The following is a 14,789-nucleotide window of genomic DNA, read 5'->3' as shown; positions in this document are numbered from 1 at the left end:
GTTAAGGCTTGCGAATCTCTGGTCTTCTCGCTCCCTCTTCCCGGCTTCGTTTCACTGATGGAAGGAAAGAAATCCAGCTCAGGGCGAGGCTCTCCTGTTGTGTCAGGTGGGAGGTGATCGCTCTGCATTTGCGGCTGCTCTTTAGTGCAAGTGCTGGAGTTGGTGACGTCAGGAACTGTAACATCTTCCCCAGGCTCTGACGCCAAGGACGTAAGGGTGGCTTTAGAGAGAGTCTTTTTGATCTGGCGCTCCTGAAATATCTGCTCCCATTTTTTCAGTATTCTAGGACTGGCCTCGTAGGTGGTTGGCTTCTGCAGGCTCCGGTTCAGGTTTCTCGGGGTAGATTTGATAATGAGAGGGCTCAGAACTCTGCCGTCCGGAAGCCTCTTTGGAGGAGTACACGGGGAGCAGACGATCGGCTTGAAGTGGTTTAGGTCTTCCGAGATGCTGTCATTGCTCTCCGGGCTTATGGAGCGCTCTGGCTTGTGCAGGGCCGAGAGGGACGAAACGGGGTTGAGAACTGGGCGTTTCTCTGCTGTCAGGTCCGGGGCGGAGAGGCAACGGTTGTTTTGGGTGGACGACAAAACTCCAACCAGCGGTGCTGACGTGCTGGTGACAGGTGGCACCTGCAAGGCAAGGTACCACAGCTCAAAAAGATTGCCACCGAGAAGAACAGGGACAAGCACGCGGGAGGAGAACAGGAGAACGCGCGGCTGCACAGCTGGAGAGCTCTCTGGAACATCCGTGGCAGCCTCTGCTGGTCACGGCACCTCTTGTGGCCAATATAAACATAGGGAGGGGACACCAGAGTCCGGCACGATCTGGGTCTCACATTTATTTCCGTGCAAGAGCTGTCCTTGCCACAAGTGGCAACCACTCTGATGGCAAAATGCTTGGACCAAGGTAAGACAAGGAGAAGCTGAGAAGCACGGCACCAACCCTGGCTGAAGGAAGCCATGCTCTCTTGAAGGGAAATCATCTCCAAAGGGCTTTTTTTGCTCCCTACCAAGCTGTAGAAGAGAAAAAAGAAATACTTGGCCCAGGTTTAACAAACAGCGCTGCAAAACGGAGTGAGAAAAGGTGTTTATGTGCCTGAGGCAGACTGGTGGAACCAGCCTGATGAGCGGTCCCAGACCACTCTGCAGCCACTGCACTGGACACTGCCTGAGACAACCTCAGAGCTTAAGAACAACATTTCTTGTCCTCTCCCAAGACCATCTCCTAATGCTGTTACATTTGGGATGTGACAGAATCCAGCCACAAATGAATCAGAAATAAAAGCTGCACAGACACAACTGCAAACGATGTTATTCTTAGCTCTAAGATGGAATTGTTTCACCCAGCAGCTAGCTGGATCTATGATAGCCTTTCCCCGCTGAGCCCAAAAGAAAGTTCTTTCTACTCAGTCAAAAATAAGGTTATGAAACAGCCTTGTAGTGCAACTGTTAATTAGTCAGGCCTATATACCATCTGCTTAAAAAACTAACCTTCCAAAGGATTGCAGAGGCTTTTGCTCCTTATGGGATCTCTGGAACTGAACCCTCTCCCTTCATCCATCTGGGATGAACCTGAGCCCCAGAAGGAGATGTCAGGAGGAGGAGGTGGAACGCCCTAGCAAGCAGCCGCGGTGGAGAAACACTGGAGCTGTTCTGGGCTCTGAACTCACACCTCTTGTGATTGAAGCTGCTGCTGTCGGCCACCAGGATCCCACGGGCCAGAGAGGTACCTCAGAGCGGAGGCAGAGTTTAGGAGACAGAGATTAGGACACGAGTGAGTGGACAAAATTTGCTTCTGCTGGCAGGGCCGGGCAGCGGGCTCAGCAGATGCAAAGGTCATCTTCAAGGAGCGGAAGGTATCCAGCCATTACTGCTGGAAAAGCCTGAAAAAACCCTCCAGCTCAGATTTTCAGCGGCGCTTCACAAGGGCCGCTCATTTTGAAGTATGCCAACATCAGGACAGCAATGAGTTTTGCTCTGCTTAAACAGCTTTAGGAAGAATGGGAGAGAAGGGGGAAAGAAGAGAGGACTTTTTTGTGCAAGATTTTTCTTCAGTCGGCTGGGGGTTCAGCCCTGAAAAGAGAACTAATTACAAGAGAAGCGTGATGAGTACCTTTCCATCTTCCAATCATCTTCCGATGCTAACAAACAACTCTGTAAGCTGTCTACTTTTCTGCTTAGTAATTTCTAATCCAGCAGGTCTTTATTGAGAGCTGTGAGGAAATGATTGGCCCCGTGGCGATAACGTGGCACCGGCAGCACCACACGCACAGTATTTTCTATCTCCAGATCGCCGGTGCTCCGATAACAACATTTACACGCAGAAACACCGTGTAACCAGACGCAGCCCCGTACCTTTGTTTTGTTGGCCGGGGCCGATCTCTGCCTGCTCTTTGATCTCTCCTGAATGGTGTCGTTGCAGCTCCGACTCCTTTCCACCTTGGCAGTCAGGTTCCTGAAAAGCAGACGGGGGAAAAACAGATTGTTCGTGACCTCAGGAACCATCAACCCCAACAGTAGCAGCAGCTGCCTGCGGGGCAGGCGGCTGCGAGAGATGCCTCCTACATCCTCGGGGTAAAGGGATCCAGGAATCTTGGACGTGCTGCAGGGCCCCGGTCCGTGTTCAAGGGCTCCAGGCTAAACACAGGCACCTACGGCTAGAGGTCAGAGCTAACGACGACGTTATGGAAACCCTTGTGCTTCTCATGCAGAAACACGCTCTTACTTTCACCGGTAAGTTGCCTGGGGCTGATGCTATCTCTTACTACTTGTGCTGGAGAAGGATCCAGCGCTTTTGAGTTCATCACGCCAAATTCTCTACTTTAACAATTTCCCTCATTTCAATCCACAGGCAGCAATTTTTCTGCTTCATGGGATTGACACCGACTTTGATAACGCCCAGGATTTTCTAACAGGTAGGAGGTAATCAGACAGACAATAAATTCTGCCAAGTAGTCTGTTCTAAAATTCCAGAAAAATTATTACTTATTTTGGATTGGGACAACCTTACCCTGAAAGGAAAGTGAAGGAGTAGGCGTTGGTCTTGGAAACAAAAGCCGATCGATGCGTTTGCTTGCCCTGGAACGGTTCTTCGTTCTCTGAATCCGAGAGCCGTTCAGGAAACTGAAGTCAATCAAGGAAGAGTTAGCTGACACGTACAACAAAAAGAATCACTTGGAAAATAAAGCTCTTTCTTGCAAAAAGAAAGATTTCAAAAACTGCCGTCCTGATAACATCCAGAGGACATAAACTGAGAATGCAACCTGCCAGCAGTGCTCGTACAGCTCTCCTCACCGGAGCTTAACAGCTCAAAAGCATAAATAATGCAAAAAGAAGCACGCAGCTCCTCTGTGTAGCTGTCAAGTCACTGAAGAAAGTTAATTTATTGATTGGGGAAACATGAGAAAATGTGACAAGAAAGGTACTATGGGACGTTACTTGGCACCCACACATCAGCACATCAGTTTTTAAATCTTAAAGAGCATTTCCCGCAGTCTCACAACTGGAACAAGAACCAGACAAAACTCATCCTAAATAATCTGTTGGACTACAGTATCGTGCACTTACGCTGTAGAAGATTCATGGAGAAATCTTCACAGAAACACATATAGGCCTGAAGGCCAAGGATACACAAAGCAGAGCAGTTACCTCTACAGATTTAACTGATAGAGCTGCGCCTTCAGTCATGAGCGCCGGCAAAAGCGAGGGACAGATGATCTGCAGAAGATGATCTGCAGTCATAACCAACCTTAGAAGACAGTTCTCACTAACACAGATCTCCAGAATCTGTCAGCTCGTGGCCTTCAAGGGCTCTAAAGAAGTCAATCACGTAATCCTGGAAAGCTCCCCTGTGTCAAAGGATGAAAGCTCCCAGCTTCGACGGGCAGGAACAGGAAATACTCAGCTAGTCAAGGTCTTAAAAAAAATAGTTTTTGTTCCAGGACTGAGCCTTAGCAGCATTTCACCTCTCGGTCAATGCCTATGACGTGGACAGGAAAGAGAAGCACAACCTTACTTACACACTCTTGGTTCGCTTTAAGTACTAAAGATTCATCTTTTTTCTGCTGTTCTTCCATTTTTCTTTTTCCTACTTCCATGTCATCTAGAATGAACTTGTGAATCAGATCCTCAGAAGCTTTTTCTTCTTGTAGTTTTTCTTCTCTCAGCTGGAAAAAAATGGCAAAGGAGACAGCGTATTCAAAATGTTTTAAGTCCTACACCTGGTTGCCAACAAGTGATTTTCCAAGAGCCTGGCCACGTAATTTAATGTTATGCCTTCCTTTCTCTACTCTAGACACATCACCACTCTCTCTCTTGCAATAACGTGGAGTTGGTTTGCTTCTACAATGCCTTAACTCCACAAAAATATCACAAAACAGCAAAGGCACCGTTAGGTCCAGGGTTTGACAAAGAGTCCTCTGCCACGTTATTTTCTAGAGAGGCAAAAGCTTTTGTCTACTTGTAGATAATCATACTGCAAATAAAAACGTGCAAGCCAGTAGTTCCAAGCATTTCAATTTTAACTCCTCAGATGGCCTATGACTGACCATTTGTCAGGCACACAGAAAGTATCACCTACATGACAACGGGTTTCCCATGGGGAACCCGACCCACCTCCTACGAGGAACAGCTCCCTTTTATTTCCTTTTGGTTTTCTCCAATTCTAACGCATTCTTAGATCTTCCCGGAAGATCCCCTACCCATTCTTGAGCTTGGGCAAGTACGGTAATAAGAAAAGCGGATTTCAGAGAGAAGTGCAATGCTTTCCTTCCTTCCCCCCAGAAAAGCACAACTCGTCACTTTGCAATCCCTTTTAATCATCCAAGGTGAACTTTACTGTCCAGAAGCTCCTTCCAGCCAGGCTCTCCTGGAGAGATGTTTCTTTCTTCCTGACCCAAAGGATTATCCCCAGCGTGACCGATGGCTCTGATGGGCTGCCTGTCCCCCTACATTATTTCCCTTTCCCTTACCTAAGGAATCAAACTCCCTATTTCTGCCAGGCCCTCTTTTTTTTTGCAGACTTGCTACTCAAAACTCCCTTTTCTCTTCCTTTCCACCTGGTTTTCCTGATGAACAGGCTTTTGCAGTACATACTTTAACACTATCCCATCGACCCTGCCCAGGAGAACATCAGCCAGCTCCCTTCTCATGGTTCACCCAGTTTGCCTCTCACTTCTTCCTCAAATTCAGACTGATGTATAGGCCATAAATACTCTACATATGTGTATATATACACCAGGTCCTCCCTCCTTCCTCTACCCAAACTCTGGGACAACAAGCGTGACCTTTGATTGATCCCCATCATGCTGATGAATCAGAGCTATGGGTAAGCAGTAGGAATTCAAATACTTTTGTTCATTCCTTCCCTTTGAGTTGCTCCATCTGAGGTGCTTAAGAATCTGCTCCGTCCCTCCGATCTTCTCAAACCACCAAAAATTTCCCCCTCGCCTCCAAGGAGAGCAGTGCTGGGGGACTTGGTCCCCTCCAGTAAAGCTCAAGGCAGCTCGAGCACCGACCCCACGGCACTGCACCGTGAATGCAGTGGGCAACGTTGCAACAGCTCCTCATTCCTCCCCAAAAATTTAGTATTTCTCTTCCCTGCTGAAGAAGGGGGTTGGAAAAAAAGCACGGACACGCAGATGACACAGAAAATAGAGTTCGCGATGCGTTAGGTGAGAAGAAAGTCGCGATTTTCAGATAAGGAAGGACCCGAATCCTTCAGAATCTGAACCCCTGGAGACCAGGAAGAGAGAGGCAGGAGAAGAGAAGGTAGAAATGAGGGAAAAAAACCCCACTGTTTGGCTGATCGTGGGTGTTTAGCAAATGTTTTCAAAGACTGGATTGACTTCTCGTTTAGAGTTGTTTTAAGAGGTATCTTCAAATTCCTGATCTATTAATAAGCTCAAGCAATAACTACAACACAGTGTCTGACTAATATAGATTACGGCCACATGATGCAGGCATGAGGATCAGTCTGCTGCACATTCCAGGAACAATATTTCTGCGCTTTAAGGAGCCTCTTTTAAGTCTCTGAAAAACAAGCTCACATCAACGCTTATCATCAAGATGACTATTTTTTTGGCCAGCTGAAATACTACCCCAACATTTGTCACCTGGCAGCAAGCTATATAGAAATCTTCACTTTGCTGCCTAACATACAAATCCATACTCAATTCCCAAATCTAAAGCCATGAGCGTATATAATAACAATATTTAAGGATTTTGGGCAAGCCCGTGGCACAGTTAAGGAGAAGTGCAAGCACAAGCTCTGCCCAAGGTGAAAAAAATGACGACAGGATTCTACTCCTAATTAATGAGAAACAAAAAAGAATTTAGGTCCAGAATTCAGGCTGCAAAGAAAACCAAACTCTAATGATAAAATTTGGAGTAATTACAAAAAAACCCAGCGCTTCAAGTAGCCTAATGTAAAACATCTCCCAGAGAATTTACTTGCAAACATGGCAATCCTGTGCCAGGACATGAGGACCAGGAACTGAAAAAAGCTGGTATGAAACATCTACCCTGGGAGAAGTATTTTATGTGATCTGAGCAGTATCTTTGAAATACTGGACCATCAGCTGCTATTAGCCATAGAGTTCTCAAAAAATGCATTTTAACCTGTTTGCAGCCCTTTCAGAGACTGAAACTGCAGGGGAAAAAAAAACATGGTACAAGCAAACATTCATTTTTTTGCTCAAGAATTACTCGAGAGGTGAGAATTTCAGCACTATCATGCCAGATCCTAACATTTGTTTCCAAAAGTTTGCTAAACTCACGTTTGACATCTTCTCTTCATGCCACGAACTGCCCGGCTTTGCTCGCTCGCTCCCCTAGCCTGCTCCGGCTACGCGTGCTGCTGGAAAGCTGCATGTCAGCACATGCCTCAGGTAGGAGTTTCCCTCCTGATTACGTGTGATTACGAGCAACAGGCTGCTTGTGATAGAAAGACAGTCTTAAGACGGTGAACGAGGTTTCTTAGTACAACAAAACAACATCCTCCTTTGGGAAAATATGAAATGCAAGCGCAGGAAGCGCGCTGTGGAAGAGAGGATAAAGCAGCTCGCTGCCCTGTGCAGCCAGAAAATGTTTCATCTCGCTCTGGAAGCCAGCTGAGAAAATTACCCTGAGAGATTATCCACTTCACATAAAAATTCTTCAGTACATAATTATAGTAACCACTTTGTTTTCAAGTGCAAAAGGCTGGGAAGCGGGTCAAGAGCTAGGATTTCTAACATCTGGGAGACGTAAAAGCCTCCTCTCCCACCCTCACGAGGAAAGCCAGCACGGGTTGTCCCCATTTCATAGGCAGGGAAGTTGAGATGAAACCTCTTGCCTCACAGCCCAGTTACAAACAAACTTTCATTCCCAAGCCTGAGTTCTCCACTCCTGCTTAATGCAGAAGCTCAGAGACACCAAGAAACTCTCACCAAGTTGCAGTTTTGTCTGGGATGAGGAAAAGCACGAGCTGTTTTGTCAGCAAAACTCCACTGCCTTTTCCTCCTAGATGATGAGCCAGAGAATCTCCCTGTGCCACCAGCTCTTTCACATGAGATTCATAAAAAGTGACTTGAAGTCAGCGGGGGCAAGAAACCTATCTCCCATCTGCCCAAGAGCAAAAAGAGGAAGGCAGCAGGCTGAACAGAAACGAGACAAAAACGTGCCCAGAATGTCAAAAACGTGCTGAAGTGCTTCCTTTTGATTGGTGGGGAAGTGAGAAGTGTCGCCATCCGACTGCACGTGGTGTCTTCCCGCTGAAGTCAAGCGGTCGATGCAAAAACCCGCTCAGCTGCAGCCCGACCGTGCTTCAGATGCGCTCACTTCAACTTTAGATAGAACATTTCAAGTCAACAACGGAGCGACTGGGATTAACAAGCGGTGAACAAAGTACCCGCTTTGTCCTGCACGGATGCAACGTTTCTATAAAAGTTTTATGGGAGAGAAGATGGCTTAATCCTTCTGGAAGATCCAGACAAGGAAAAGGCTGGAGGTGCTTGGGGAAACTGCGGAGCTACAATCCTGCCTCAGTGAAGTCCGGTGGCTCCTGCTCCTCCGGACACCTGGGAAATTGTGGCCTTGCAGCTGGATTGAAGACATCAAGCAACAAGTCTGGTCGGATGGATGCTGAGTTAGCTCCAGTATCACCATGGAAAGTCTCCCACTCACTGCTTCGAAGAGATTTATAAAACCCTAGCGAGGTCTACGGTTTATAGCTACGTGGAAAGCTTTATTTCTTCTTAAGCCAAAGATACCCTGAGTATACTCATCCTAAAGGTTACAGTGAAGAAAACCCAAGCAAATCCCCAAAATAGGGATGCCCATTGAATTAATAAACTAGATTTTCATATGAATAAGATTTCTGTACGCTTAAGTCTTACACCGCTGCCTAAACCAACTGTTTCTCAACCAAGTGTCTCACTGTTGCTAAAAATGCCACCAGTCACAAGTCTTCAGGCACCAAGTGTGCTTTGCCTCCCTAGTGAAAGTCACCCGGACCAGGGAAGGGATTGCATTTTTTAAGAACACTGGATTCAAATGATCTCTAAGGTCCCTTCCAGTTTAGGCCATTCTATGATTCTATGATTCTATGAACGGTCATAGTTGCCTGTAGTGACGCTGCCCGTCGCCGTCACCGCTAATTCCACGCGCCGACAAGCAGAAGAGAAGACCCTTCCACATTTTTGTGTTCTCACGTGCATTTCCCAGACAAGTAATTTACCCTAAATATCTCCTGAGCAGCATTTCCCTACTTAACATAGCTCAGGGGACGAGACCGTTTTTCTAACTAAACGTCAGCTTCCCAGCCTCTTCTGCGCTTGTCGAGATCTTCAAGCGAACACCCAAAGGAAATTCTTCCGTGATGAACCCGCCTCCCCCCGTTCTTTTTTCCCCAGCAAGTTAAACTGATCAGTGAGAGGTCGTCCCAGAGCCAAACACCATCACAGGGGTGAAGGCCCCAAAGCAGTGATTAATCTATTGACAGAGACACGAGCAGCGGGGCAGAGTCCACGTCGTTTTGGCAGGACGACGCACAGGTCCTGGGGCAGAGGAAGGAGCTACGAGTGGCAACACCAAATGTTCAGGCAACTCTCGTGAGAATCATAGAACAGTTTCAGCTGGAAGAGACTTTCAAGATCGTCGAGTCCAACCTTTTCCCAGCCCTATGGACACGACAACGTTGAGAGTCTCAATTATCCGCTCAGCTGCAGCAGTCATTGCTTCCACTGACACATTTCTTACTTAAAAAGCAGCCAATTTCCATAAAAAAACTAGCCACTGGAGATACTGGAATGATTTAGATTAAGAAAAAAGCGCCTTTTTTAAAGGTAGAAAATATTTTCCCACACTTTAACTGCTAACTGGCTGCAAAGCTTTTCTTCTCTGTTATTTGCCTTTAAATAACTTTTTTTTTTTTCCCTTTCCTAAAAATAAACAGAAAGCTCTAGTTTGGATTAGGTTGTTTCTGAGAAGGATGTTACTGCAGGAGATGCCTTATGCTGCAAAAGTCTTTATGGAATTACATCCACAACTACTGATGCTCTGTCAAACACCGACCAGTCGGTCGGCATCCACCGAGGAAGGTATATTTCCATGTTCTGGAGGGCAGCCTAAGACAGCAAAATCTGGCTTCTACACGCTCGATTACTGCCAACGTTTTCCTGAACCGGCTGAACAGCACAAAGGGAATAAATGACCTTTGTTACAGAGCAGGAATAAAAAAACCCTTCAGGTTTCCTTATAGGTAGGATGGCATTCGTGCAAAAAATCCAAGTTATTCTGGAAGAAAAAGTGCAATTACACAGAATACCGTACCTTCCTCAGCTGGCTTTCATATTCTTCTCGGAGTTCCCCTGGTTTGCTTAATTTAATGGGTGCTCTGAATATAAAGTCTGGAAAGAGAAGGGAAAAAAAAGAGAAAAAAGGAAATGCTTTTTAGTGTATGACAGCTGGGGTTGTCCCTTATTTCCCAAAAAAAAGAGGGAAGCTCTCCACAGACTCCACAAGAGGTTCTGTGGTATTTTTTTCAAGCGCGTACGTTCATATCCCGACGCCGCTACCAAAGCTCTGTTTTAACAGACAGAAACACCGGCAGGAGGAGGGCCGAGTAATGCCCTTTTGCACTTGTATAGTTACTTCTGAGATTCTCAAGAGTTCTTGACAAGCAGTTAAGCCATCGGGGGGAGCATTAGGAGCGCGTAAACACGGAGGTTAAGTAACAGTCCTGAGATGTCACAGGGAATCTGAGTGTTAGAAATAAAACCAGGCTAAAGCCTCACACCCGAGAAACTCAGGGTGAGTGCAGCAGCGCAACGCCCCGAATCCTTCTGCTGTTTTAACACTCCTGGTTTTCTGTATAAGGAGTTCTTCCTCCTCCCTGTCCCCTTCACCTCTGCAGCCGTTCGCAGCGCTGTCCTGCTGGTCTGAGGCAAGCACAGCTTTCATCCCGCTGGCAACGCGCTCCGCCAGGTCAGGATTTCGAAGCAGGGCAGGCGAGTTGCTCCGTCCGGCAGGAATTCCCCGTCCTGCTCCTGCTTCCTCCCTTTCCCCTCGGGAATTCAGAAGCCAAAAGCGTATTGGCACAGGGTTACAGTTTAACTTCCGTCCCCGGAGTTTGTTACTCCCCAAACGACTCCTTTCTTTCCGTCAGGCTCAAAGCTCGCTCCCGTTTCCGCGAAGCACAAGTCTGGGCAAGTTGCTGCTCAGTCGGAGGAGCTTGGGTGGAAAAAAAGAACAAGCAGAACCAAACAACAACCCCTGAGCGATGATCCCAGCTCAGCCCACATCAGAACTCCAGGCAGGGCGCAGCACAGCTCGTCAGCCCCATGTGCTTGGGATGAAATGGGTACAAGCAAGGAGGAAACATCGGCGGCGTTTCCTTTCTCCCAGCTCACTAAAATTAAGGGATATAAAGCGGCGGCTCCACCGCATGTTTTGTTTCGGAAGCGTTTTTATCCCTCAAACACGTTGGCCCGGAATGAAAAGTTTGCGGTGGGGTAAGTAAATGAAAAATTTGCCCCGGGAGGCATCCTCTCCAGTTCAAGGCTGTGTTTGCCTCCTCCCTGGGGACAGATCACAGCCCAAAAGGTGCCACTGAAAGGCTGCCTAAATCCTGTTCTCACCTGTCCTGCTTTCCACCAGTTTGCTTTTAAAATTCACAGACGAAAGCCCCGTAACTTCACTCCCACCCCAAGTGGTGAGTGTGAGCGTAAAGTCCGGAGCTTCCCTCTAGACGAGAGGGAACGCTGCCAATGCCAGAGCTGAACAAATCACAAAGTATTTATTTAATACTTACTTTAAAAGGGGTAAAAAAACCCAAAACGCTTGTAATCAAGCATAGATTATAAAGCTTTTTTTTTTTTTTTTGGAAAAAAAAGGCTGCTATTCCCTCTTCCTGTGTGAGTAAGAAGGGATTTTATAGAAAACCAACCAAAATGCCCCAACACATGCGATAAAACCCCAGAGCAGTGGCGATGCTGGGGAGGCCGGGCTGTACGCGTCGCTCCTGCTTCCGCGCCTGCAACCGGCCGCGCTGGAACCTTTCCACTCGCTTCTCAGAATGTTTTTTTCAATTGTGTCCTTGAGCAGTTCCAGCTCTTTGTGAATTTTATCAAGTTGAACTGCCACGGAGGCAGTCCCAAGAGCAGCAGCAATCTGTAACGTGCCCGCAGGAAGCCTCAATTACTTCTGAGTGTTTAAGGCTTGTCTCAGACCTTATCTTCAATGCTAAAAAGGTGTCTTTTTTTTTTTCCCTCCAGGCTAATAAAAGCGTATGAGCTAACCCGAGGGAAACATGCAGCAGTAAAGACAAGCCACATCCTCTCATTTCATTGCTCACAGGGGTTCAGCAAGCCAGAAGAGATTTTAAATAATGGAACAACGTTTAACTACAAAGTTGTGCTGGTTTAGCTAAAATGATCCAAAGCCAGGCAGAGGCAATTTGATCTATAGCATCTTTATGCACCAATTTATGTATTTTACAGATGGGTCAAGTTTCTGACTCTGTGAGGAAGAGATGAAACCAAAACCATACGCACTGCTGTATTTCTACGTTTACAATCCCATTTTAAGCTTCTGGGGTGGAGTGATGCTGCACAGTGGCTGCCCCAGGCCAAGGATGCTCCCATCAGGACAGCAACCTGCAAATCGAAGCCGACCTGTCCTCGCTCCGGGCGGCAGCTGGGGAAGAAGGCATCAGATCAGAGCATCACTCGTGTTCCTCCAGAGCTCCTCCGTGGGCTACTTCTGGATGTTCATGTCCAGGACAAGGCTGCTTGGCTGTTTTGGTGATGGAAGAAATGGCCTGTGACTTGATTTGGTAGCAAAACTCCTGCTTGCTCTTCTCAAGTCCTCTGTGGGTCAGAAGAAATGATTTCTCAATGAAGCTGACTTGGAAGGGCTGTTGGGAAGGCTGGCAACACGATGCTCCTTCCGCGCAGGGTGACGGCATCGAAACAGTGGCAGCAGCAGGATCAAACCCAGCATCCTGCTCTTTTATGCTGGCAGGCAAGCGTGTCATCCTATTGTGCTCAATCTTGGAAAAAACAACTGATTTCTGCCCTGTTTCAGGGGACAAAAGATCTCCTAATTATTTAACTTTCGTTCTCTTTCTAAGAGACATTTGAACGACTCCACCCTCCCAACGTCAGCACAGAAGCGTGCGTTACACACCGTCCCCGTTAACCCGCGCTCCCAGCCAGGAGATTTTCTATTTCCTGGCAAAAGATACAGAAACATCCATCTGGTGAATTCAGCGACACGGCTTGAATAAAAACAAGTTGAACTCGATTCAGAACCCTTTCGGTTTCCTGCCTGTCGTTCAGAGGCTCCCAGGTTTCGATGCCTTTGGGCAAGTCAAAGCAAGCTCTGCCATCCACAGGAGCAAATCCTCCTCACTCCAACTTCCACAAAACTTCAACAGACTCTGTAGCTTCCTTCTCCCCTTTATTCCTGGCAGGGATAACCAAAACCTTGAGTTTTTCACCTTTTTTTTTTACTTTTAACTTCCAGCAGTTAGTGTTTATACTTCCAGATGAAGATGAGACCTTTAATGTTTTCAAACACACACAAAGCCAGAACTTTAAAACTTTTCTGGCTACAGAGAGGTTTGGAAACAGTTTTCCAACAAGAGCAGGTACTCCAGTTCTTCTCAAAGGATGTTAACTGAATTACATGAAGATATGCCAACGGCATATTCCATGTAGACATAAATACTTCACTGTTGGTGCATTGGGGCATATTTGGAAAAAATAAATTAAAACTCCGAACATTTCAGCCACAATTCTCCACCTTTTTGTAAGAGGGAGAATCAAGGTTGGAGGAGTAGGAAGATTCACATCACGGTTAGGACACGACGCAGCATAGCCAGCCTCCTGCTCCTGCCCTGCCGCAGGCATCTGTGGTCACAGCAAACTGGAGACAGAACTGGAGTCAAGCTATGACCAATCTACTGAGGGGAAAAAAAAAAAGCAGCAACCCTCCCAAACCAGTTTTTTCACCTCAAAAGCAGCTTCTGTACCACAACAGGCTGCAGAAGACTAGTTCTTGTGCCCAGCCAAACGAGACAAAAATAGATTTAATCTAGTTCTGAGCCTGGAGTTTCAGCTAAAGCAAGAAATAACACCAGAAAAACATGAATGTGGTTGATGGCTATTAACATACTGTCACTTCTCCCTCACTTGTTAAATTCTAAATGGGCTAGTACCAATAATTTCAATAATCTTCCTAAGACAAGCCTACTGAACACATTTTCATGGAATCACAGAATGGTTTGGGTTGGAAAAGACCTTTGAAGATCATCCAGCCCAACCCCTCTGCCACGGACAGGGCCATTTAGTGGTGGACTTGGCCGTGTAAGGTTTATGGTTGGATCGAAAGATCTTAAACGTCTTTTCCAACCTAAATGATTCCATGATTCTACGATCTTCTACTAGATCAGATTGCTCAGATCCCCATCCAGCTTGATCTTCCAGTGATGGGGCATCCAAAACCACTGCGGGCAACTTGCTCCGGTGTCTCACCACCGTCATCGTGAAGAATTTCCTCCTCATGTCCAATCTAAACCTACTCTTTCAGTTTAAAGCTGTTGCCTCTTGTCCAGTCACTATAGGTCTTGGTAAAAAGACTGCAAGAAGCTCTCCCTGGAGCCTTCTCCAGGCTGAACAATCCCAATTCTCTCAGCCTTTCTGCACAGGAGAAGTGCTCCTGTGGCCATTTTTGTGGCCTCCTTTGGACCTGCTTGAATAGGTCCATGTCTGTCTTGTGCTTAGGACCTCAGTGCTCCAGGCAGGGTCGTGTCAGAGCAGATGGGCAGAAGAATCTAATTTTCCTTGATTTATGTTCCAAACGGAGCAACCTAGCTTCCCTAGCACTGATGCTAGGGCACAGAAAGCATTGCTCTCTCCTGCACTTGTTGTTTCATTTCTTTATTTTCAAAAGCTCGGCTTGGCGAGCTGGGAGAAGGTGCATGAAGCCACCAAAGAGTGGACCTAGGCGTGCAAGCAAGAGAGAAACCAAAGAAGTCCATCAGTTAATAGGAAGAAGGCAGAGAAATATTTGACACAGTGAAAGCTTCCGTGTTCAGAAGAGTGATGCTTTGGTGCTCTCCAAAAATTCATAGAATCATACAACAATTCAGCTTGGAAAAGCCCCTTGGGATCATCGAGTCCAACCACTGACCCTACACTACAAGTTCACCCCCAAACCACATCACCCAACACCACATCTAAGTGACACCTGAACACATCCAGGGATGGCGACTCAACCCCCTCCCTAGGCAGTCTGTTCCAGGGTCTGACC

The 14,789-nt window shown here is 46.8% G+C and overlaps 1 protein-coding gene across 1 annotated transcript in view; it reads right to left on the bottom strand.

The window, feature by feature from the left end:
* RNF169 (ring finger protein 169) overlaps positions 1-4,093 on the bottom strand; it is a 4,677-nt gene extending 584 nt beyond the window's left edge. The window contains 4 exon segments of the mRNA XM_009877188.1: positions 1-626; positions 2,352-2,451; positions 3,007-3,119; positions 4,016-4,093. The exon segment at positions 1-626 is cut by the window's left edge and continues 15 nt beyond it. Of these exon segments, the coding sequence (XP_009875490.1) occupies positions 1-626; positions 2,352-2,451; positions 3,007-3,119; positions 4,016-4,093 (917 nt within the window).
* Between the last annotated feature and the right edge of the window lie 10,696 nt (positions 4,094-14,789).

Source organism: Apaloderma vittatum, unplaced genomic scaffold (genome assembly GCF_000703405.1).
Source record: "Apaloderma vittatum isolate BGI_N311 unplaced genomic scaffold, ASM70340v1 scaffold10729, whole genome shotgun sequence".
Lineage (NCBI taxonomy): Eukaryota > Metazoa > Chordata > Aves > Trogoniformes > Trogonidae > Apaloderma > Apaloderma vittatum.
This window is presented reverse-complemented; position numbering and strand designations above follow the sequence as displayed.